General features: G+C 46.8%; 1 protein-coding gene across 1 annotated transcript in view; it reads left to right on the top strand.

Moving 5' to 3' along the window:
- Positions 1-26,055, top strand: part of LOC149363279 (SEC14-like protein 2) — a 61,666-nt gene that overhangs the window by 20,208 nt on the left and 15,403 nt on the right. The window contains exons 2-8 of the mRNA XM_089573426.1: positions 7,293-7,362; positions 15,365-15,408; positions 15,945-16,010; positions 17,092-17,185; positions 20,104-20,198; positions 23,320-23,398; positions 24,549-24,629. Coding sequence (XP_089429552.1) covers positions 7,293-7,362; positions 15,365-15,408; positions 15,945-16,010; positions 17,092-17,185; positions 20,104-20,198; positions 23,320-23,398; positions 24,549-24,629 — 529 coding nt within the window. The remainder of the gene's footprint in view (positions 1-7,292; positions 7,363-15,364; positions 15,409-15,944; positions 16,011-17,091; positions 17,186-20,103; positions 20,199-23,319; positions 23,399-24,548; positions 24,630-26,055) is intronic.

Genomic DNA, 26,055 nt, shown 5'->3' with positions numbered 1-26,055 from the left:
TATGGGAAGAATTAGCGCTGACTCTTGGATTGAATGGGGGATGCATATATAGGAAGTTTTCTACCTTGGCCGACCTTCGAGGCCACGTCGATCGAATATTAAGTGGTTTATTATTAAGGCTTCCTTGAGTACAGCTTTCATAGGAGAGTCAAAACACGCGTATCTGGAAAGCCCGCGCTCTACCCGCTTCACAGCTTGCCAGGAATTGCTCAGGGCTTTCAGCGTGTGCCTGAGAAAAATTAAGGGACACATCCTTGGCAAGCAGAAGCTCGCAAGGATAGAAGCGCGAGATTTCTTCATGTGTGTACAGTAGTACAAAATTTATTTTATTTTTGTTCTCCCCAATCAAAAACGAGGAATTTAGTCCTTCGTAGCTTTTGACAAAAAAATAAATAAAGTAATGACCTGGACCTATTGAAGCAGGTACACTGGCTTGAGTTGCCTGCCACATCCCGCTGGTTACACAAGCAAGTAAATACAACATAAATTTGAATAAGGCACTGAGAGTGTAAAAAGGAGGCAGAATCACATAGACAAGAAAAGTGCGAAAAGGGGGGGAGGGGGGTGGAGAAGTGTAGGGAGAGTCCGGGTCTGATGGCAGCGCAATCACGCAGAACAGGAGTCATACTAGGAGCGAGTCGCAGCACGAACTGTGGCGCTAATCGCGGCTTTCCGCTGCGGTGGGTGGATAATGGCATCGCGGAGAAAAAGGCGCCCGGAAACGGGAATTACGAAACGATTTGGCAACGAATTATTTTGTCTTATATCAGCTCCGATAGACGCAGAGCCTGGGTACCTCATATGAATGTGAGTATAGATATGCGCATCCGTACTCCTAAAGAATATTGAAAGTGAAACGGATATTAAACCAGCGTGACACAACGGGAAAAGCTGGCACACAGGGGCATTGGAAGAGAGACGAGCCGCTCTGCGCGAAAGGCACGCGGTCTATTCGGTATACAACGAAGCTACGCAGTTTCATTCTAAATATGCGTGTTTTGCTGATAATGCAGCTGCATAGGCGAGAAACGAAGGACGACGTTTTGCGTAACCGACGGGTTGATGGCTGCAAAGCAGATGTCACCCGCCGAACGCGGTCTGGAATGCAGACCAATTAGCGGCAGCCGCTCCAGACAGTGTCACAAGCCTGCAGTCTGAAATCCGTTCAAGTTTTAAATGGGAGCAGTGTTCAGTGGCAGACGTGGACAAAAACAAATAGCAAAATGGTCTATAAATCATGCAGCGCAACGATCGCGCAGAGATATTTTTTTAGGCCACTTGTTCAAGTGGGGATGGAGGAATGTGATGCAAACATCTAGCACAAGGACATTGAGGGATACACGGAGCGAAAACTATGGCCTCAGGATGTTGTATCAGCGAGTTTAAGTGTGCCTAAGGTCAGCGTGTAGAGCGAAATATCTCGATGTGTAGGCCGACAACAACATTATATATCACACTAAACACGAATAAGCCTGTGTGGGAGATTAAAGGGTGTAAGCTCTCCTCTAGACCACTCCTTTTATGCGTAGCATATTGCAATCACTCAGTTCAGCCCTTGGGCGCGGCCGGGCAGCCACCAAACCACGTGACGTGACGTCACGACAGCCGGAGGAAAAACCGCAGGTAAAGATGATGGCGATTCTTGGTGAGAATTGCAAACACAGTAATCAGGAAAAAAAAGAAAAAAAACAGAAAAGAAGAACAAAGCAAAAAAAAAAAGAACGGCTGAGCATGGTGACGGTTGCCACCGCCCCGTTTCAAAGGGGGCGCTCCTATCCATCAATCCATCCATCCATCCATACGTCACGGAGGAAAAGCTGCTGAGAAAATCGAGCGCCGCCAAGCAATACCTCGCGCAATATGCAACGCATTCTTGGCTTAACCAAGCTAAGCCTGGGCATCTTTTTTCTTTTCAAAGCGATGTTTATTGTCTTAGGGTATGAAACGGTATGTAATGCTGGAAGATGAGGATGCTTATTAAAGGCAGTGCGCTAGAAGACAGCATACATCCTTTTTACTCCTTTCTGTCTCGAGTAGAGGTGGACAGAGAGGATCAAAAACAGCCGCGAAGGTTGAGGAGCTGCGAATTAAAAGAGGCACAAAAAACCTAGACGTAAAATTAAGATATCGCTGGGTACGTATAACTGTTGTAAGAAAGATAAACACTGTAAGTAGGCCTGTAGGAGAAAAGGCCGATAGTTATTAAGAAAGCAGCTGGTCGCTTGCGCAGTGAGGTGCAAGCAAGAGAGAATAAGGTGGGCCTAGCTTTTTTTCGGCGGCCAGGACAGGGCCCTAACAGTGAACAGGCCCTAACTGCACAGTTTTGCTGCCTCCTTATTCTTTCTTGTTCTTGGCGCGACCGGCCACTTGTATATATCCTGATGCAATATTCCGGAGACGAGGCCTCGTCAGGCGTGCATTAAACGCCTTTTGCCTCGTCTACCTCGGCAGGGCTTTATACCAATGTGTGTTATTCGGTCTTGTATTGTAACCAGTTCTGTCAAAATAAAATGATCAAACAAACAAACAAACAAACAAACAAACAAACTTGGTGTGAAAAAAAAACATTTTAGGAGAATGTAAAGCTTCGCTCCAGGGCAGTCAGAAAGGAAGCTGAAAGTATAGAGACCTGAACGGCAAAAAAGAAATCAAAGAGAATGCTTACAGCAGCCGTATACACTGCAAAAGCACGGCGTATGCATATATGCAGGATTGGTCTTTCTCTACTTAATATTCATTACATCCCAAGCAGTCTTCATGCCACTCCTGACGCAGTGGTGCAGCGGTTAAGCGGTGCGCTAATGTCCTGAGATGGCAGGTGCTCCCAGCGGTGGAATTCGTGCGACCCAGGTTGTTCTCAGACAGACAAACGCTATCGACGATTTTACTGTAGGTTCTGACCTCTGGATTAGTGCTTTCGAATTAAAAATCTGAACGGATATCAGTTGTCTAAAATTAAAAGTTGTCCGAAATTAAAATTAAAATTTGAGCTGATAGAAACTGAGCGGACGGTGAGAAAGCTCACGGAAATAGTTAGAAAAAATGCAGGAGAGAATTCCTCGAGCTGGTCGCAAACGAAAAGTGAAACGAAAAATTCACTCTTTGCCAAATAAAAAAAAAAACGACATTTTAAATGAATGCTCTGTTTTTTTTTATGTTCGATTTTTCCTGCCACAGCTTAGAATACCGAAGCACTGCAGTAATTAATGATAGCTCCGCAACTACTAGTCCACTGGCAAAAGAAGATGTCGGCGCTAGCAAAACCAACTTGTTCCTCTCAGGCCTCACAATTTTGCCGGAACCGGAGGTTCCGTTCGAAGACACTATCTCCCGGTGTGAATGCAGGCATATTATCTTCAACCAAAAGTGCCTCTCCGATCCAGCATGCCGCAGCAGAGAACGTCTTGGCAACAAGGATCCCTACCCATCGCTTAAATGATGGCCGAAGTTCCTGAAGTAATTCTCATCCGTCCACTTAAAGAAGTGAGTCTGCCTATTAACGCCTGAAACCGTACATTCAAGAATGCGCATACTGCATGGCTGTGCGATGGCAACACGTGAGCACCAGAAACATGGTCGGCGCTTTTGTTCGTCCTTTCTTCATTGCTCGCCCTTTTCATTTTCCTTCGCTTCTGGCGTTTAGGCGACTCGCGTTTCCACAGAACACACACGTCGTTGTCATGTAACGTGAGCCGCCAGTTGGTGCCAGATTCTGGTTTTCCGTGGTCCCTCAGTGCCAACATCTGGCGCTTGGTCGCCTCAACTGGTGGCGGGTATCAGTCACGAATTAAACGGAAGAAAGCAGCCGGTATACAACCCTCCTGGACTGGATGTAACATGCATCAAGCTCCTTCAGTGCTTTTCTTCAAATGACTGCTTGGGGACATTCAGGTCATTCATCATCGCTTGTATATTATAGCGTACGTAAACAGCGCGTGTCGTCATCGCCTGTGCGCGCCGTAAAAATCTTTCGCACTTCGGTAGCTGGGTTCTTTTTGCTGCCGTCCTTGAACTGGCCACTTTGCGTGCGGCCTTCGCTTTGCACTCGCCAACACAGCTCGGGGCTTGGTCGCCTTCACCGACTTTAGCACGCGCAACCTCCGCAGCCACTTTGCACGCGTCCACGCCGATTGCCTGCAGCACCGCAGGGTTGGTCGGGCACAACGCTGTCATGAAGGACTACCCACTCCCTGTTGGCACACTTCCAGTAGACTGATGTTTTCGAACAGAGCATTGCAACTCCTATGTCGCCGCAATACAGAGCTTATTGGAGTGATTCCAAGACAGTGATTCGGGGTAATTCCAGTCCTTACTTAATGCGATGCAAGTTTAATTAGGCTTCTTTAATGGCGCTCGCAGCGTTCCCTCCATCGAGTTAGAGACGTGGCCATCGAACCCGTTTGTATTTTTCTTTATAGTCGAATACAACTCAAGGACGAAGCTGCAGGTACCCGTCAGAGGAGGCCCTCCAGTTAATGGGGTCGACCGATTATCATGACGCCGCGGTTAGCCCGATTAAACCATGGTTGATCGCCTTTCATCCGCTAACGCCCGCGATGTCACGATAGCGGATCTGAAGGGATTAACCACGAAGTCATTAGGTATTAGCTGCTTCGTTCTTGAGTTGTATTCGACTATAGTGGTGAGTGACACTCTCTTGCCGTGTTGTAGTGGTGCAACAGATAAAGCATGCTTTCAATGGGTCAGACTGAGTTCTGCCAACTTTTTTGGGTCCTCAAAAACAAAAAAAATCTTCGTCCTCCGTAAGAGCCAAGAAGTGATAACGACAACTGAACCGCGCACTCCCTGGTCCGCATATAGCAGGCTCAGATCATATGACTCCAGATCGCACGTTCTCATTGGACGTAAGGCGATCACGTTATCTCGAAACGGCTGCGTGATTGGTCTTTTCGTTGCGACAGACGCACTGCAACTTCTCCTCTCCATAAACCGAAAATAGCCTTTCTGACACAGTTACCGCGAAAGACGAACAGTCAAGTAGACCAAAGGGAGAACTGCGCGTTGTCGCTTTAGACATGCATCGTGAGGTTTGAAGGTCGAGAAAGCAAACTGCTGGGCTAGCTGTCCAAGCATTTTGAATTTTACAGCGCGAAAAAGGACACGGGACAAACTTCAGGACGCACAACAATCACGCAACGATGTGCGATAGCCGTCCTTCTTCAAACTTGGCTCGTCCGTGTCCTTTTCCGCGATGTAAATTTCACAATGCAGTTTGTGTTCACGACCGCCGCTACCCTTTTAGCAGACTTTCACTAAAGGCTGCATTCGGTCTGCAGCACAAATTTTTCCTTGTACTGCGTAATGTTCTTACAGGTAATGAGGAAAACAGCCGGTGAGCTCAGCGCCACTAGCGCACAAGAGAACTTCAACACAGGAGGTTTTCTCAAATCCCACTGAGACGCTCTCTTAGTGCTTGTCTGAACCTGAGCGTAGCGTGCGCATGCATCGTATCATCTTACATCTCTCGTTTTTAAGAACCATGCTGCTTCTATGACCAGGCTAACCCCTCTAGTCATCGTCATGGTTTCCCCGCCCTCACTCTTTCTCTTTCAAAGTGTTAGTGCAACTGCAAGCCTTGTTAGGCTCTCTGGCGTCTCTTTGTTTTAGTTTTGGTTTGTGCACGCCCTTTTAGATTCTTCACGATGACGAGACGGGGACAAAAATGTATCGGTCGGCAGACGTGCTTCCACAACTTGACACAGTGTAGACGCAAGGTTAACAGGCCTTGAAACAAGAATCCTGCAAATTAGTCTTCAGTATTTGCCTTTCAACTCAAAAACTTGAGTGGCTTTAACCATTATAAATGAGTTTCCTCGAGTACGTCCTTGCTAAGCGCTCTAACGTGGAGCTGGCTTGAATTTTAATCCAAAAATTTTTCCTTGTGAATTTGCGCAAACAAGTTACTCCGCTGTCTGTTGCTTGCCGCCACGAGGAAGTCGCTGTGTTATTTTTCATTAACAGGTGCCACCATACATGTTTTAGCGCACGGTGAAGTAGCATAGCGATTAGCGCTGCCTACATTATGGAATTAACTCACTCCCAGCAGGCGCCAGGTCTTGGACGAAAGTACAACGCCTTGTATGCTTGCACCTTCTTTACGCATGTATTTAGGAGCTTAATCTCCTGGCGCTATGCGTCCCTGACTTCTGCGCTTAGCTCATCCGAGTAATATTCTTTGCTGTTTTCGAGCCTCTCGCATCAAGAGAAAGAAATGCTGAGGAGATTCATGTTCTGATTCGTACTCAAACCTGCGAAGAGAAAGGACACCCCATAATGTAACAACGTGGTGCCTGTAAGGAGGAGGGAAACAATACTTTATAAAAGGTACAGACTTTTCCAAAAGTAACCAGACTGCATGATTTGCTTCTCAGTCATATATTGAAGATATTATGCCAGCCCTCAAGCTCTAAATCTCTGTATGGTAAGGAGAACCCCTGTCCTCAACTTGAAAGAACTTTTTGATCTTTAGGGAAGCTGTGAGGGCTCTACTATACGAATTAGAAGCAACCCATGCAGCCTGGTTATTTTAACAAAGACTGTACGTAAAAACAAAGGGGAGGGCAGGGTTGTTGTTGTTGTGGTCCGTTCTGCGTATCAAATTAGGCAAACTTCAGTTCATATTTGCCGCTGTGTTCAATGAAGTATTTTTGTCCCTCTGCGTGCTTTTCCACCACGCTGATTACTGTAACCCATTCAACGACTATCGATCTGTCCGAATGTCTTCTGTTATTAAAAAAAGACAACTCGGCATCGAAGCTAGCACGTATCACTTTCTCAAGAAGATCTCAGGCCAGTAGTTTGATGCTGGAATGTGTAGCCAACGTTCAGCTCACAGTATTTCTCGTCACCATCCTGAAATCTGAACAGCTGGAGATTTTCTGTTTTCCTGTTCTTTTAATACTAGTTTCCCCTACCCTAACCTAGTTCAGTTGCAGTGATGCCACTACCTTAATGAACAGTCACATGAGCCAAAAATTTTTCTCTTCCTCGAAGACTAAGAGTTTCCCTAAGCAAAACGCACTGCACGGCCCAAAGGTAACACCGATGCTCCGAAAGCCTATGCCTTTCAGCTGAAGTCGATAGATTTCCACAAGGGTCGCGTTCGCATGGAAGAACACCGTGGCGGCGCAAACTTAAGTTAACTGTGTTTTCCCGTTAAGCTGTGCAGTTCCCCTCTTCGAGACTCACTGGGCAAGCTAATAATTCACTCACTCCGTGGTCCAGCCATTCGATCACTTACTCACTCCTTGCCGTATTGTGTCTCCTTGCAGTTCCGGGAAGGGTGCAAAGACCTTCTGAAGAATGACGATGACGACTACTACTGCCTCCGGTGGCTGCGTGGTGAGTGAATTCACAATGAGGCCTCATCTCTCTCTAACTGCATGCGGTCACTGTTCGGCAGTGCACCTCAGCATGTATTCAGAAAGCCGCGTCCTGCTTTTGGCCTACCACCGACTCATTTTCGGCGGCTAGCGGCAAGAGGTGTGCGTCTGCTTAACGAGTGTTGTTGTTGTTTCGCTGCATACCCATCGACCCTTGCCGTTCAAGTACTCGGGAGTATATTGAAAATGCAGGGCCGTATAGCCAATCAAATTGTGTGGCATTGTGATAATCACGCGCTTTCCCAGCAGCTCTCAGAACATAAGGTGAACCTAAAAGCGCTGCGACGCAAGGATAAGACTCGAGGGTACTGGGCAGCCATAAAAACTGAAGTTATAAACTACTATTCACATACTGCATGTAAGCATTCGATACTCGTTCACCTGGCAGAACGCTCCAGTCGATGCCTTCTGGGGAATAATACACTGTAGATGAGGACAGAAAGAGAAAGGGTCGGCTATTAATATCCGCCACTTTCTTTCTCTAAACACCACTACTTTTTCCAGAAGCATCGATGCACCTCCCCTCGTGAGGCCGCAATAATAAGGGATAAAAAAATTAAGAAATCCCACTACTCCACTTGCTAGCCAGCCGTGTTAATACCCTCTTTGCCGCAAATTTCCGCCATCAACCCTTCTCCTCATATTTAAATGCTGGACAAACCTAACGAAAAAGCTTTGCTCAGTTTTTCCGCTCGTCTGATGCGGCATATTTCAGAGCACCAGCCTGTCTACCGCTGTTCGATTGCACCTCATATTAAGCACGGTTGTTGACGCTCTGTAAAGTTTGCTTGTTCTATAAAAATAAAATACAATGGACGTCACGTGTAGTGGCTTTGTATAAGCATGCTAATTTCACAAATCTTCAGCATTAGTGAAGCAGCTGGTATGCATATCCCCGGTTAGTTTGTGAATAGCGAAATGAATAACACTTCCGCTACTCACACGCTATGTATACGTGCAACAGATGCTGGAGACGATTACACATACCGCTTCTTCCATTTTATTTCCCTTTGATGTCTGTTCCTGGCTTCATTGGCCACTTCAGCGACACGCGCCTCAAACGGACAGGTGTTGCCGTAATGGCGGCTGGGATACAAAATTACCCCTCAGAATACATCGCAAGGCCAGGTCGCACGCACTTGTCTGTTTGTTTCTTTGAGGCCCCAACGCAAGGCTTCGTCAGGTCTCTCTGGCACTGTTCCAGTGCCCTCATGCTTGAAGGAACAAGGCGCTGAACCGCTCGTCCCAGCGTGAGTACGTGTCGAGCAATAAGTAATGACACAGAGCCTATTTTACTACCGGAAACTTCACTGATCCTCTGTGAATAACAAACATTTCCAAGATCTACAGGGCACGTGGCGGAACAAAGTCGCGGCGCTAGAAAGGGCGGAGGAAAGAGTGTGAAAGGCAAAGCGGGCATGTTTACCAGAGGCGTGCACCGTTTGGCTGCCTGTAAGGGGGGAAAGTAGAGGAAGGATGAAATGGCAAAGAGTGTAGAGCGAAGGATGAAGTGTGCGTAAAGCCAGACGCGAGAAGCTCGCGACACCGCCCCAACTTCTCGCTCGTGCGGACAGAAAAGTAATACATCGCCGAGCAGGTCTTTAGGGCTGACGATTGCTGTGGCCCCCGTCAGAGACGACACGAGTGGAAAGAGAAATTGTGAACAGAGAAAGAGAGAAAGAGGATCTTGTTTTTCTTATATAGGCATGCCAAAGCGTTTAACGGAACTACGGAGTGCATGCCTTTTCATACTAACCAAACAGCTTGAACTAACTACTACAGTGAACAATATAAAAAGGAAAACTTCGAGCTCAACAAGCAAATTAATTTTTACTACTGCGACTTACAAGAAAAGGCCTTAAATGTGTTCATGCGTGAAAAAAAATGAAGAGAATGTTTACAACTTTCGATTCAGTGCGAAGGTTTGAGTTTTAGTAGAACTTTTTGACGGGTTAGTTGGTACATCGTCTATGAGTTTTTTTTTCTTTTTTTTTTGGGGGGGGGGGGGGGGTTGCAAAGACTGTTTTTACTATTTCTAAATGCATGAATTGCTAAACTGAGGCGCGCACGTATGACTGACTCAGTTTTCTCTTAGTGGACACGCAAGAGACGATTTTGCTCGGGTGAGAACCTGTGGATTAGTGCTACGTAGAAGACAATGATGAGCGGACAGTGCTGCGGGAAGGAGCACTCGCGCTAGGCACATACTCAGGCGCATACATGCAACAAACGATTTTGCTGTGTTCTGAACGTCCGGATCAGTGCTTTCGCACTAGTAGAACTGACTGGGCGACAGAGACGATAAGTATTCAGCGCGGTGAAGTGTTCTTAGGCCGCAAGATTTGCTTTCCAGAACTGCATTTGGTGGGTCATTTGCGTCGCAATTCTGAAGCTCGAAAAGTCCTGGGAGGTGAGGACAGCAGTCTTCCTCCCTTTCCGGAAAAAGGATCTTCGAGTATTTAGTGTAAGAAGCTTCGAGTGTCCCTTAACCGCCCAGCTGTACGTATCAGAAGCAAGCCACCTGACTTGAAAACTTTAAATCAAAGCCTAACGCTGCTCGCTGTACTGCATGGGAAGTAATCGTCGCATGGATCCTGGTAAGGTGTTGTGTTTCGTACTGGTACCACCTATACAGATTCACAATATTCCAAAGCGATAGCGTTAAAAGCCCCAGTACCCAGAAAATCCGGCGTTGTCGCCGTTGTCGTTGTTAGCGAAAAATACCCGGAGAAGCAAACTAGGTGAGCCACTTAGGTCACGTGACTTTGCGGCATCACCACAACCTGCCCACCTTATTGTCAGCAAACTGCCCACCGGGGCAGGTGTCAGTTAAAATAGTGACTGGTCATGAGAGTTTGCTCGCGAAGAGCAACCTGGACCGGGCTAGGCCCACCGCTGGGAGCACTTGCCATCGCAGGGCAGTGGAACACCGCTTAACAGCTGCACCACTGCACCAGGAGGGGTAAGAGGTCTCCTGCATATATGGGAATCAACTCATTACGCTATCGTGTCATACCCTTAAAGTGGAGCTTGTGTGTTCCCTACAATTTTACTAATATCACAGCAGCGTCTATCAGACGTTCATTGAAGGACAGCTGCGAAGAAACGGACAAGATTACAAGCATGATCACAAAGCGCTGGCCAACTGCAGCGTCGTCTGCTCGGATGTTCTGCTGACTCGGGACGGTTGACGCGGCTGCGATATTACTAAATAACCGGAGAGATCATATCGCCACAGCCGCGGGTGTCACGGGCCACACCGGCGAGGAATGGATCTTCTTTTTCTTTTTTTGATTTCGCATCGCTGTACAACAGACAAGAAAGGAAGGCTGTTTCATTTCGATGTGTGGAAAATAGAACTGTGAGTAAGGGCCCCGGAAATGTAGACAAATTGTAAATTTATTCCGAGTTTCAAGAGGTCGCCGTGATCTTGTGCGCGAGCATTCGAATCCCACCTACTGCTTCTACTCTCGAGATTACGCGTGCGTTATGCGATGTATAAAGGCTTCGCGCGTGAATTTCATACGTCTCCCACAGAGCACACACGTTGCAGTAACCGTGACAATGAAGACGACGAATGACGGCCAGAAAGTGTCGAACCCTTTCCTTTTTCTTTTCGTCGCGAACACGTTGAACCCAGATTGCTTCTATAACCGGTTCAGGTTTTTGAGGAACCCACTCTATAAGTTTTCCCCGCCAATGGCTGCTTCCGGACGAGCTGAGAATTTTCTTCGCAGAAAGCGTGGTGAAAATAACCGTTTTCCTTGTTCCAGTTGTTTTCATAGCCTGCCTGTTAACGTCACAGGGGAATTTCCGGGGATCTTTACAGCGTCCGCTTTCCTCTGAGCGACACCGTCTGCTGCCAGTTCAGGTTCTTTCTCTTTTTTCCTTCTTCCTTTTAAAGAGGCTGCCAATCCGTTCATCAATAGCGGGATACAACTCAAGCTTGCAGCGAAACTCCGCGCTCGTTCAAGACCGCTAAGCAGAATTCCTCTGTTCCAAATAAGTCGACCGTTGTTAAAGCTTTTCTTGTTACCTAAGCAAGAAACTGCTTGAGCTTATAAGCTCAAGAATTTTTATGCCTATTGCTTCTTTGATAGAAAGATTAAAAAGTTGATTTTGTTAGCCGTTTTAAATGGTAAGCAGAGCAATACGAGTCAAGAACTGCTGTGTTAACAACTGGGGTGCTTTTTTTTAGGTTGTATCCTACGAAAGCTAGACCTTTAGTGCAGCTAAAGAACTTCTCGAAGATCATGCACGAGACTCTAGAATTTTGCAGTGTGGAAACCATGAAAAACCTGTCCACTAACTTGAAGTCGATGCACTCCCGTGCATCTGAAGAGAGCTTTCTTATCGTTTATTTGCGTGCAACTGGAACTTCGCCTCCCTCCCCTTCTAATGTATTTTAGGGAACGTTGTAAAAAGCACTCCTGTTTTGGTCGACATCAAAATTCCAAGTGACCGGAGAACTACAATAATTAAAATTAAAAGAAATTCAGTACGCGCTTTTCAGTAGCTTGTATTGCCGAACACGTTTAAACACATTGGTGTCCGACATGCGATTGCTCGGCTGCCAATGATCAGAGGATGGCGTTCACCAGAAGTGATTGCGCTCGCTTCTGAGTCGCGAATAAGCAGGCATGGCCGCTAGCAAAGCTTTAAGACATTCATTTCCCCGAATCAGGCAGCAAAAATTTTAATTTGGGCACACAGTCTACATATTGCATTCATTCTCGAGGACTTAGGTGCCTGTACACAAGGTCGCAGCACAAAAAAATAAAAAGAAACCCGCAGCAGGACATTCATTGCACACCATGGTCGAAGTATGCATATATCATTGGAAAGATCTCAATGAATGCTCTCAGCCATCAGCAGTATATTGCATCCTTGTTGTACCTATATCGGTAGCCAAAGGCAATGCAGATGTTCATTGTCTTTGCTTCAGTTCCTCTCATAGACTAGCATTTGCCGATTGCTACCTTACGCAGCGTTTAATCTATGCTCCACTTGCATTACCTCTTCGCGAGGCAGTCAAGTGTGACCTCTTCGCAGGTGGTGTGAAGCCACTGGTGGGGCACAGCGGTTGAACGTTGTTCGTTGGGACGTTAAAAACACCACGGTTACAAGTAACAGTGTGCATTCAGAGATGTCGTGTGTTCAGGGAGTCTCACGGTCGCGTGTACATATCGAAGAAAAAAAAAATCAGATGGCACTTATGACTGCTTACGTGCTGTGAAGGCGAAAGCATGTGTGTGTCATCGTGAGCATTCCACATCGACGCAATGTTGCGCACTGAGAAATGAAACGAAGGCGTATCTCCGAACGCTGATTCCACAAACGCCGAATTTTCACAGAGGTCCGAGTGAAATACTCAGACACTCGGTTTTAGTACCTGTCATAAGCTAACCTCAGATATGACTAAGAGACGTCTGCTTTCTCGTTGTAACGAGAAATCGTATCACACCACTCGCAACGAAGTACGACGAGTGGTTGCGTCACAGTTTTGATATGAAGTTTTGTTTTTTAGGAAATGAAACGGCGCAGTAGCTGCCTCACATCTCAGTGGACACCTCAACCGCGCCTTCAGGGAAGAGCTAGATAGTCTGGGAAGGTATAGAATCGAAGGTGCATATTTTGTCGGTTCTAATCCCTGTCTCAAGCAAGCTGCCGACTTGACTAGCATATGTAAGCTGTATGCAAAGAGAAATGGTATGAGACCACCCGATACTCTGTATGACAAACTGTTGCTTAATATTTTCGCATGAATGTGGTCAGGAAAACTGGCGCCGCAGTGAGGTCACCCAGTGAGATGTATATACGAACCAAAGTTCGCACGATGGTCTCACAATGGCGGTGGTCAGTCTGCTGTGTGCCTCCTACGGATAACGTCGCCCTATTTTTCTTGCAATCGCTGGGGTTACCATCTGCCAAGACACTAACACACTGCACCGGCTTTTCTCGTAATGGGGCTATATTCGGATACAACTTAAGTCTGCAGTGAAGCTCCGCCCACATTCAGCCTCCGCGCACAGAATTACTCCATGACGAAGAAGTAGTCCGTTATTGAAACTGTTCTTGTATACCTAAACATGAAGGTTATCACAAAAAAAAAACTTATAATCTCTATAGTTTTGATACCCGGCTTGTTTAAGATAGCCAAACATCGAAATGCTGACTTCGTTTACTGTTACGATGGGCTGGCGGAGTAATACAGGACGCCGTGGTCCGTGGCCCAGTGTTAGCAACTTCTGCTTTTTTTTTTTTTAAGTTGTGTCATACTGTAGTAATGCTTTCTCATTAAAAGAGTTGCGCGAAGCCTGGGGTCAGCGGCGATATCCTTTGCGGCCGGATAGGGGCAAATCGCATTTGCTCCGCGTTGAGTACGAGACGAAGCACTGAAAGGCGCGCGCACCGGTGAGGGATGGATCAGCGGGGAAGGGCACTCACGCGCGGCCTGTGACGACGAGGAGCGGTCGAGCGCGGCCAAGTGACAGCACGAGACGCGGATGTCAGCGGGACCTCGCCGCGAGTGTGGCGCATGACCGGTTCGCTTTGTTTGAAGCCATCCGTACAACGCGTCTCATGATTTCCGTGTCTCGGTTGACAGCGCACATCACTTTCCCTTTTCTCCGCGTCTAACGTGTGCGGTTAAAATAGCGTTGCGTTGCGGTGACCAGTCACGCAGGGAAGCACGCGGAAGAAGTCTTGGAAGGAGCCGGTTGCTTTGGCGTTCGGCTGCTTAGCCCAAGGTCTAGGGTTCGAATCCCGACCACGGAGGGCGCGTTTCGGTGAAGGCGAAACGCAAATGCGCCCGTGTACCGGGCGATTTCAGCGCAGAGGTCGAAATTGATGGGGAGCCCTCCACTGTTTCGTCCATCATGGCTCATGTGCCGCCTGGGCAACTTAAACTTCATATAGACGCCACCAGGAATTGAAAGTAAAATGTCCATTGGGCGAGCCTGTACCTGCGACAGAAGTTTCTCGACGGCAGCGGTAGTGACGCGCGTATTTGACAGTCGTTGGAACCTGACGGAAGCAGCTGCTCTTGGGCTCGCCCTTTACAAAGTCAACTCAGAAATTTCTTTGTAATCTGCGCAAATTCTCTAGAGCAATCGTGAACACAGTAGCAAGACACCCAGTACACGTGGAGACCATCAATTCCGAACAAAGCGGTGGCGTCTCAGGAGCGTAATTTACAATCGGCCGCGTCGGGGGAAACTCCAGATGTGAACATCGTGCACTATTCCGGCAATTGAGGAATAACTGGATCGGAAAACTAAGCATATCAAAACTTCGTGGCAATACTTCTTACCAGCGTGCTTCATTTTTCAACGCTCCCAAACTCTAGTCACCAGCTACCCCACCTTTCTGCTTTAATTCTGCTTTATGTTTTAAAGATGTTGCATCTTTTGGGGCGCGCCTCAGTTCTTATACATGAACTCGCACGCACGCGGTTGTTTGGTGTCGAACACGCTACTGTTTCGAGACTGGCTGAACGGCAGTATGCGCTGTCGAAGCAAGGCACAAACTGACACAGCCCTCAAATCACGTTCTTCGTGAAATCGAAACCATGTTTCCATTGTGTTTACCGAAACCACTGCTGCATCGCCTAGCTTCTAAACTACTAGCTCGTGCCTGAATCCGTTTCCTCGGTTCGACCACAAAGCGGGACGCCGCAGCTCTTGTAATACTACTCGACGCGTGCTGAAATCGGACTTTTCATAAAGCGCATTTTGGACTTAAATAATCAAAAAAGCGAATGGGAACAACTATCCTTCAGTTTGAAGTTGGCAAACTGTGGAATTGAGATTTGGGGCTCACAGTCTCGCTCCATTAAAAGGCACACATGCAAACAAAAATGAAAATACTATAGCTCCATGCCGATGATGATGTAAGAATTCCTACATGCTGCCTAATTATATCCTTTCGCCTTCTCTTGCATGACCAACTTTCACCGGCAGCTCGGAACTTCGACATCCACCAGTCGAAAGAGATGATGAAGAAGGTATGTACTGTCCATTACTTGTCTTATAACGTTTTGTTTCTGACCCTTCCTTTCTTTCCTTTCTTCTTCCTTTCTTTCTTTCTTCCTTTCTTTCTTCCTTCCTTTTTGCCTTCCTTCCTTTCTTCCTTTCTTCCTTTCTTCCTTTCTTTCTTTCTTTCTTTCTTTCTTTCTTTCTTTCTTTCTTTCTTTCTTTCTTTCTTTCTTTCGTTCTTCCTTTCTTTCTTTCGTTTCTTTTCATTCTCTCTTTCTTCCTTTCCTTCCGTCCTTCTTTCTTTCTCTCTCTCTTTCTTCCTTTCCTTCTTTATTTTCTCATGAAGCTGATCTCATCATTAGGCTCTATACGCCTCTGGATTCTTGGCCGATCCCCCTGTGTGGGTGTGCGCCAGCTCTTTTTTGGAGCAAAAAGCAAATACTACAATATCGTTTAAACGCTATTATAACGACAAACCAGACACAGCCTATTACCAGAACATAAATGCTCTTGAACTCTATTTACATCTCCGACAAGCTTTACATTTTCAAAATTATGTTTGCAGAGCATCGCGTGGAGGAAAGCCAACAACATCGACGAGTTGACAAAGGACGACTTCAAGCCTCCAGAGGTGAGAGCGCGCGTCAGCTTGCTTTCTAGAAGACATAATCAACCGCTAAGCGTGGCGAAATGACGCCGTACAACCTGCGACAAGTTGTACATGCGAGAGCCGTGCTTATCTCAATGTGAACAAGCTAACTGGCACATAGCTCCAAGGTAGACGAGTGTGGGGCGAATAAGTTGTCAGCAGCTGGGTTAGCTTGCAGAAGGAAGGGATTTAGAACATTAATTTACTGCATTTTTTTCCTTAGATGGCGCTGATATCAGAAAAGGTCACTTCAAGCAATTTGAAGCCCCAGCTCTGACTTTGAAAGCATTCAAAACAGAACGAATTTTTCGTTTTATATGGCAGGAAACATTCATTACATTTAGCATTCCCCTCAGTGCATTGCGCAACTACGGCGGAAAGGTGTGTGGGCTGCTCCAAAAACTGGTCGAAAAATTTGTCCCGGTTCAGGCATAGAACTAGGCACTACCGCCAATGGGCATTCCCTGTAGAGGGGGGGCTACTATTCCGTCGTTAGCATGAGCCTAAACAAACTGGACTAATAGTCGTGTGTCAGTGCGTTGCAATAGTACGTAGCTGCTCTGGTGTCAGAAACCTATTTCCAACTTGGAGAATTCGTCTAGACATATACCTAACTAACTTCCTTCTTATTGCCTTCAAACGACGGCTGTCCAGTCAAGTATAGCATGCAGCAGAAGCAAATGTAAACCAGCCATTTTTTTTCTCCGTAACAAATGATTTAGCTCGCACCTGCGGACGATCTGTTTCATCCGTGATAGCTCAACCACTCAGTGTGCACTACGAGTGCACTAGTTGGCAGTACGAGTGTCTTGTTTTCTTTTTGCTTTTCTATCACTTTTTATCTGTGCGTCCTCGATTATTATACCTTCTCTGAATATTCTCGCACTTTTTTTTCCTTTGGCATTTAAGTAACAGGAAGTTTTCTAATTCCTCAACAGGACGAGCTGTAAAAATTACATCTCTGCTCTTAGATTGTGTCGGAGAAGCGCACAAGTTTAAAAGCGTGTTTCTTTTTGTCTCTCCTTCTGTTCCCTGATCCCTTTTCCTTTTCTTCCCGCAACAGTTTGTGCACAGGACTCTAATCGGAGGCATGTACGGCGTCGACAAACAAGGAGGCCCCGTATGGATCTACCCCTTTGGAAACTTCCAGATCAAACGTACGAGTAACCTGCAATTGTAGCTGTTGTTGTTGTTGTTGTTGTTGTCCTCTAAATCATTACGACAACCTTTTCTTTCGCTATTTTTCTTTCTCGCCTTCTTCCTACCCTAACTCTGGGGTAGGCTGAGCAGGTGTTCGTCTAGGTTTACATTCATTTTGATTTGAATGCATCCTGACTTATTTTGCTGAGAATGCGGCGAAAGATATTACATTCGACTGTTTAATGATGAATATCTTGCCGCCTAAGTGACGCTGTAAATAGGAGAAACAAAGGCAAGAAATATCTTATTTATAATCTGTTATAGTCTACATTTCCTGAAAAACATGCAACACGTTTAATATCAAAGCGACAGCAAGATTTTAGAAAATAACAAATATTTAGAAATTCTTCTTTTGCACCCTTTTTTCCGCTTCACATCCTATCTATGCTATTCATTGTAATTGGTCATATGCAAGATGAGTGCGTGTTTATCACTTTCTTGGTTATAACAGCTGGTTGTTTTGCTTCTGCTTGCAGATTTTCAGCGAATGTACTCGTATTCCTACATTTCATCAGACTATCAAACAGTATAACTAAATAAAACCGGCTATCATAACACAATAAGTACACGCCGTCGAAAATATTGGCTCTAAAGGCGCCAACACATACAAAAAAAAACAGAAACTAAAGAGGGCACAAGATGCGCTGAATGTGGCAGATAAAATTCCCAGCCTACGAAAAAGGAAATATTTTATCTTTACTGCTGTTTGCATGACCAGCAAGCACCCGTTGGCATGCTGTGTTGTGTACCGAAGAAAATTACTTAGTCCACACTGTACGGTTGACGCTTTACTGCGTCCTTCTGCTGTTTACGGAATTTTAAGCGGCAACATTCGCAGTGAAAGGTCGCCTTCTGGCGTTTCAATAGAAAGGACGAGGGATACTTTATTTTCGTTGCAGGTCATTTGCCGCTAGGCGCATAAAATGTATGCGTATAGAGATGCGCCGAGAGCCTTGAGCTTGGTAGATTATGCAAATGCGACAACAAATGTCGCTCTGGCGGCAAGAGTATCAGCTGAAATTTCAAAGCATGGTCATGGCCGTGTGTGTTAAAAATATGTCTGCTACACTTCTAGAGTCAGAGTTAACTGGGGCATTAAAAAAGATTATTTGAAAGAATATGCGAGAAGCCTTTGTCTGCAGTAAGCGCAGTTAGTCTGACAATTATCTATACGAGGATTTATACAGTCGACGGAGCCCTCTATTTCCATGTTTGAGGTGTGTTCCCACGCTGGAGTCTGAATTTTACTTGTAGTGTTGAGCACGTGTTGTTATTCAGCAATTAGTTTAACGAAAAAAAGCCTCCTTTGTACAGTCGTCTGCACGGCTGTCTATAGCGCTGGAACGCTGTCCTGTCGCAGAAAGGAAACGAGATTTTCGAGCAGGAATTCGGTTCTAAAGACAATGCTTGCCCTGAAGTGCAGCAGCATAAACACACAGTTTTCCCTTGGAATAGCAATGTGCAATTTTTAGAGAAGCTGAGTTAAAACTTCATTTTGTTTGCTCCAGAATACACTGCTCCAGCGCTCTAGACAGCCGTGCTGACGACTGTACATATCCACGTACATATGTTTGCAGTAACTATTATTCAGGAAGCCGGGCCTTGTCAATATAAATCCCTCCTACCACACTGCAGCTTCACTATACAATGACGCAGTTTCCTTGAACTTTAAAATTTAAAACTGCCATGAGGCGCACGCCTTTGCGCTCAAGTGCAGGTTAGCCCTTCGCTCCTCGAAGTCGGCGCTTGGTGTTCCAGGGCGAAATGCTTCACTGCAAGACAGCGAAATAATACATTATGTTCAAATGACACACAAAGCCTTCAAACCCTAACCGCGCGAGCGAATGACGCAGTTCCTGGAAGCTTCAGAATTTAAAAGCAGGCACGTGGTAGTCAATCATTCAACTAACAAAGCAATGATAGCAGAAAGAGTAACTCCGACTCTCTGAGCCAGAGACAAGGCGACAAGCGTCGTTGTACCGCTCTGAAAGGGATGCCTCTAATCATAACAATCATTTGACGTGACTGCTCTTCGTACACTTTGAAAGCATCGCATCTCAACGACTGGATGTCGGTCCCATTAGTGCGAAAGCAATTCTACTGTGCCCCCGCCCTCCACCCCTTTTGGAAGTCTGATGCCTGCTTAAGCAAAGCCTCCAGCCCAAGCAAGGAGCCTCCGCTCTGCTGAAGCATCACGGACCAACCACCTTCCCACCCCATCGCCCTAGCTAGGGGGCCGCTCACTCATCCGCCTCCACCCTCGACCCACCTCAGCCAGTATTCTCTATTTAGAAAAATTCTGCCGGGTGTGTGAAACCTCGGCTTAGACGAAGAGAATTCATTAGAATAAAAGCAGCAAAGTATTAATCGCGTGTAAATCCAACTTCTTTCGCTGAATAGCCGCATCAGATATCTGACTGTCACCTTCTTTTTTTCTGTACTCCCCCTAGCCTTACAATCCTGCACATAAGTCTTACTAACAATTGGACCTCGTTATTACGAAGTTGAAGAAGCCCGGCATTTACTTCGCTATAGCCGTAGCTTCCCTATAGCCCGTGTTGACCGAAATTCCAAGAACAATCGTCATTCCTTCTTTATATCCATTACTTCTTTATAAACCATTTCGTTGTAGCGAGGTTCAACTGTAGTAGGAGACCTCGTCTTTTCTGCCACTGAGTATGAGGCATCATGGCGTATACATTACGCTGCTGTTTTGCCATGTATTTGTGCGCAACAAGGCAATCTGATCCTTATTCTCACTGCGAGATGTGCGCGATCAGTGCTTCTAAAAACCCGTGCAGCCTTCGTAAAGCAACCTGCTGTTGTTTTTTCATGCGTCTAATCGAGCCCCGCTCTCGGTGTTTATACTATGCAGCCTTCCTTCGGGGTTGCACAGTGAAGGAGATCCTCCAGCTCATGGCCTGGCGCTGCGAACAGGGCATGAAGAAGATGCGGGAACAGTCCAAAAAGGTGAGCGAACAACGACCGAACTAGCCTGCGGAAATGCTGCTCCTCAGTGACGGCGAAGCTTAAGAAATCAGGCTATTTTGAAAGAACTTACGTTTTCCTCTGCTGCGGTCGACAGTGTCTTCACAATGAAGATAATGTGTTACCTCTCTTACCCTGTTCGCTTGAGTACTTCGCACTCGTCCCAGATAATTGCTTTATATGTGCGGGAGCTTCTGTGCTTGCCCAGTACTATCCCAGTTTTTCCTTCTCTGATTTATATGGATTATTATTATTATTATTATTATTATTATTATTATTATTATTATTATTATTATTATTATTATTATTATTATTATTATTATTATTATTATTATTATTATTATTATTTAGAGAGAGATAAAAACTTTATTATTTCAAAGGAATTCAGGGCACTCCCCAGGGTCCCCGCACGACCGCACTGCGCTCAAGCGTTTATGTTCCTAAGGCCCATAACAGTGGCAACCCGGCCGGTGGCGATGGTCTGCACGGCCGGGTCCTCCGAGCGCAGCAGGGTCTCCCAGTCCTCCCAGGTCTTGAGGTTCTCTAGGTCCCGCGGGGGAGGGTCCGCCGGGCAGAGGGAAAGGATGTGAAGGGAAGAGGCGAAGGGTTCTGGGCATAGGGTGCAAGCAGGAGTGAGGAAGGAAGGATGATAGTGGTCTAGGGTAAGGGGTGATGGGAGAGTGTGTGTATGTAGTCTGCGCCAGAGTGTTGCTTGTTTGTTATATAGGGAGGGGTGGGGCGGCGGGTAGAGTTGGCGCGAGGCTCTGTAGGCCTGCGTCAGCTCGCTGAATGAGTGCATGTGCTACTCCGTGAATCCTGGATCAGAGGCAACCAGAGCCCGGTTTAAAGAACCTCTGGCTAAAAGGTTGGCGGCCTCGTTTCCGGGATTCCCGGAGTGCGTAGGCACCCTTATCAGCTCCACTTGGCGGGGTGGGGGTGCATCGGGCGAGTCCAGTATGCCAAACGGAGACATGGACTCGGACTAGCGCAAAATTTATAATCGCAGTTTTGGAGTCAGCTAAAATGTACCGGGGTTCCGTGCGGGTGATAGCAAGTGCAATGGCGGCTTCCTCTGCCACCTCTGGGGAAGTGCCTGTGGGAGGGGGAGGGTAATGTGAGGAGGGTAGGTGAAGAGGAGACCCCCACATCTGTTGTCGCTTCATCACCCGTGCAGGCAGCGTCCGCCCAAACGGCGTCCGGCCTTCGCACGGGCTCTGCGGCGCTGCTAAAGGTGGGACGGGTGCATATTCCTCGGGAGCGGCTTGTTGAGTAGGATCCGGTGAAGGGGTCGAGGGATGGCGAGGAGGTTTGGGTCGTTGGCCGGTATTCTGATCCCGATGAAGTCCAGGATTAGATATTCCGGCCTGTGGAGGTTTGTGTTAGTCTGGTGTATTGGGGCTGTCGGTGGGCCTCCACGGGTTCCCCGATCGTGTTGAGGGAGTCGCAGGCTTAGTAATCGGTCTGCGGTTGTGTTGAGGGGAAGACGAAGTGCTATCTTGAATGCGGATCAAGGCATCCAAAGCATTGATCTCGTGTTTGGATATTTCTAGGTATGGGGTAGTGTACAGCACACGACTGAGGACGAAGGCATGGATGAGGTGACAGAGGTAGCGCTCCTTCATGCCCCTATGGTCATAGAACACACCTAAGATGGGGAGGGGCACGAATCTTAACGTCGCTTGACGGGGCCTCGGCCCCCCGCATACGAATTCGCCACTAACGATCAATAAAAAAATTTGTCTGCCTCAGCCCAATCACTGCATGATTGTCACTGTTAAAAGCGGAGTGAGAGAGAGTTGCCTCCCCGTGGAAGACGCCCCTTGCGGCATGTGTATTTCCTTCCTTTGTCCCTGTCTGTTCGCGCCGTCTTCTGTTGGTTGCGCCTGTGCAACAGCTACCCCAAACTAACCTTCTGCTGGCTTCGTTCGCTATTAGCTTTCCGCAGCTTCCCTATCGTAGTCGTCACGGTCGAGCGTGCAGCAACAAGGTCTTGGCACAGTCGGAAAGAGCGCCGAAGCTGCAAAATGGATGCCACGCCCGTGTAGCCTGTTGTTTAAGCTAAACAGTTCATGCGTCATCGTGTGCCTTGTGACGTCACTTTGTTGCGCACGCAGATGGCACTGTTTGAGAGATGAAGTCTCACTTGGTACGCCCATCAAATGAGCAGAGTAAGAATGATGAACATGGTCGACAACGACGGTCCTCCATACACCGACCTTGGAGAAACATTGTAGATAGAGGGCTATATCTATCAGTCTTCCAATCAATCAATCGATCAATCAATCCATCAATCAATCAATCAATCAGTCAATCAATCAGTTAGTCAGTCAGTCAGTCAGTCAATCATTCAGTCAGTCACTCGGTGAGTCCGTTAACCAAGCAATTGGTCGCTCCATGCATCAATCAAGCAGTCAACTTTTTAAATGATGAATAAGTAACCTAACAAATCCTTTAAATTCAACTCACGTCCGCAGGCTAGACAGCCGATTATCACCTTAGCTACTACAGTGTCACGGCGGGTCGTGAAGAATGCCGCCTCGGCCAAGCACTCCCCGGAAGGTTGCTCATCCACTTTCCTCAATCACCTTCCCGGCGTCATCAGTGAGCCTCCTACTAATCCTCATTCCTCAGGCCACGTGCAGACGCGGAGACCGTGACGCTGCCTTTCGCGTTGCATTAAGCAGTCTCGGCGAGCTTCTTTCCGCTGTTCGTGTGTCTTGTAAAGTGCGTTGCCGTCTTCCGCCACGCGCAAGCGGACGCGCGATTCATGCATCCTAACACGGACCGCGTACGCTTCCTTCACACGCATCATGCGTTTCGCTTGCGCTGCGGCGAGACCTCCGGGATTTAGGAGTAAGTGTGTGAATCCGTGTTTCCGATAAACCTTGCCAAGTTGAAAGAAATGATTACAAATCTAAACAGCAGCGGCGTATGATTGGCCACGAGTAGGCGCCCAAAGATTGAGGTCTAGGACAGGTTGCAAAAAAAGGGGTTTTAATGTGTGCATCCTAGCCCGTGGTTCTCTGCCAGCGGCCTTCTTCGCTGGCGCGGTAAACGGCACGGCGCGAAAGTTTTAACAAAGACTGTTTTGTTTTTTTTGCAGCTCGGAAGAGTGGTTGAGACACAGACAGTGATCTTCGACTTCGACAACTTCTCTATGCTGCAAGCCCTCACCGCCGAAGGCAAGCAGTGGATTTGACTTTGGGAAAAAAAAAAACTAAAGCGACATTTTTTTTTTTTTAGTAGCTAGGCAAATTAAGCGTCTGCAATGTAGAACATGTTGCACTGGTATTAGCTTCACAGCCAATGCGTGGCATTTTTCGAATCAAATCGATCGGATTTCATTCCCGTAGGTAACGGAGCTCTCTCTCCAGTGCTCAATTAAGTTTCAGGTCATCTCCTTTTCTCCCACGCCAACCAGATATTTTACTATAGTCGATACAACTCAAGAACGAAGCGGCTTTTCACCGTCAAAGGACGCCCTTCCAGCCAATGGCGTCGGCCGATTCTCATCAGCCTGCTCGTGTGATAATGCTAGGAGGGGTTTGACAATGCAGCGAGGGGACTATCCCATGGAAGGAGGGGACTCCGCTTTCATCTACCACTCCCTGCTTTGTCACAAGGGCCATCAGAGTAGGCCGACGACATTGGCCGACTATAGTAATTTAACTCAGCTTCGGCTGGAGTCGTTTTGGGTTGTGAATAATCTGTTTCAGTGCGAGGCTTGTAACCTATGGCAAAAATTGTCGAAATATGGCGTATTAATGTTAATCCTAAACGCCTTACCGATATTCTACGTTCTTGCGCGGACAAAGGGTAGCGTGACATAACGGTACGAAACTGCTCCGTACGTGCATAGGTAAGCCGCTGAATAACGTGACGCGCAAAGCGCACATAAGCCACATCGCTCTCAGTCATGGAAATCTATCCTCCCAACGCGTAAATCTTCACCCGATAACTGCAGTTAATTGTCGCTCTAATTTAACCATCTTTGTGAGTGTTCATTTCACAAACGGCGTGGCTGTTGTAGTATTTCACAAGGTGCATAAATACTTCAACGAAATAATTTTCAATGAGGTCACCTTACAGGTAAGGCTGCTTGTAGCACCATGCTTACCACGATGCTTTGGAATCGCGCCTGGCAAATTAAATTTAGCTTCATATAACTGAACTGGCGTTCACTGCAGGCCTACACACAGGCGTGCCGAAAAATCGTTCACGTTCTTCAGAATTTTTATCGCCGCGGACACGGGATCGCAGCAGTCGTGTTTTCAGGGAATGTGCTCTACTTAGGTTGTCCGAAGACCTGAACGTCTTCCCTTACCCTTCCAGCTGTGAGCGCTGTGTCTGCGTTCATTCGAATGTACGAGGCCAACTATCCTGAGCGGTTACATCAAGCCTTCGTCATCAACGGTAAGCATATCTCCTGCTCTGAACTTTTTTTTATTTTACTCCACGTTGCACCCTTGAGGCAGAGTGCCAGCGTATACCGTCAGTCGCAGGAGGTTGTAAGGGCGTTTGCACACAATATGATAGTGAGAGCAGGTCTCGCGAAGAAAATGCTGTAACACGATGGATCAAATAAGTGGCTTTAGAACAATTCGTATGAGGGAAGTCCCCAAGTTGAGGTTACTCTGTTTAACAAAGGGATAATTTAACATTCACATACGGCGATGCGGCTAAAGCTGTGCTGTTTTCCCCCACAGCGTTTCCTAAAGAGAGCTATGCACTAAAGTCACGTGCATCCTCTTTCCCTTGGCAACTGTTAGGCCGGGTGCAAGTGCACGCCAGTAGTAATTATGCATTCGCTGAGCCAGCTGCTTCAAGCACGGCTTTGCTCATTCCTCCATCAGTTTTTTTTTTCATATTTTTTCTGCATCACGATAAGTTGCGTGTTGAAAATTGATTAAAATAAAATCTACCTGTATCGTGGCTAGCTGGACTGGCGGCTTGAGTTACCTGAAAAATAACCACCTCTTAGAGTCCAAAATACAAAAAAAAAAGTGTATAACGGTTGCATCGCCTAGGGATCTGAAAATTAAAGATCAACAAAAAGGCTTCAAATTCGATTCCTTGACGAATGATGACGTCTTCTTTTAGACCCAAACAAGCATATATAGGAAAGGAAGGAGCCGCAAGCTAGAGGTGGTTCGTCGGCACGTTTCTTCTAGATAAGACCGAGGAAAGTGCATGAAGCTATTGAGAGGAAAGTGGCGAGGACAACGTTGTTAAATAGAGAGCGAGCAGCATATTTTATTTACCCAGCTACGAAGAAAATACAGATTACGAGTGGTACGTTTGTGTAGGAGAGCGCATTTTTAGGCAATTAAAGTGCGGTCGAGGCAGCAGAGAGTTCGCTGAAGATTCGCCAGTAAAAGATCTGCCGGGAGTGGGTGGCCAGGAATGGCCCAGGAAGCGATTGATGGGAGATTATTGGGAGAGGTCTTTGTCCTGCTGTAGACGTAAAACCGATGACGTCGACGTTGACGACGACAGTGGTGATGATGGTGGCGGGCATCGTTGCCCGCTATGCGGTTGCGTTTGCGACCGGTTTGCTAAGTCCGCTTTTATCGTTTCGCCTGATCTTGTGCAGCGCTCCGCTTCAATTCCCTTTCCCCCCTCCAACTGGCAACTTCTTTAAACTTTTTTCCTTCTGCCATTAGCCGGGTAATACCACGCAATGCAACACAATGTGAAGTATAGCTGACGTACGAAAAAAGGTCGAAAGCACGTGACCGACCGCAAAAGAAGATGTAGACAGAATGGCGCTGGACTTGGTCACACCTAACTTTGTTCTTTGTGATAAGTCAAATTGATATAATTTGTCAAGTGGCATAAT

This window comes from Amblyomma mixtum, chromosome 2, assembly GCF_055824585.1.
Source record: "Amblyomma mixtum isolate Tamu chromosome 2, ASM5582458v1, whole genome shotgun sequence".
NCBI lineage: Eukaryota > Metazoa > Arthropoda > Arachnida > Ixodida > Ixodidae > Amblyomma > Amblyomma mixtum.
This window is presented reverse-complemented; position numbering and strand designations above follow the sequence as displayed.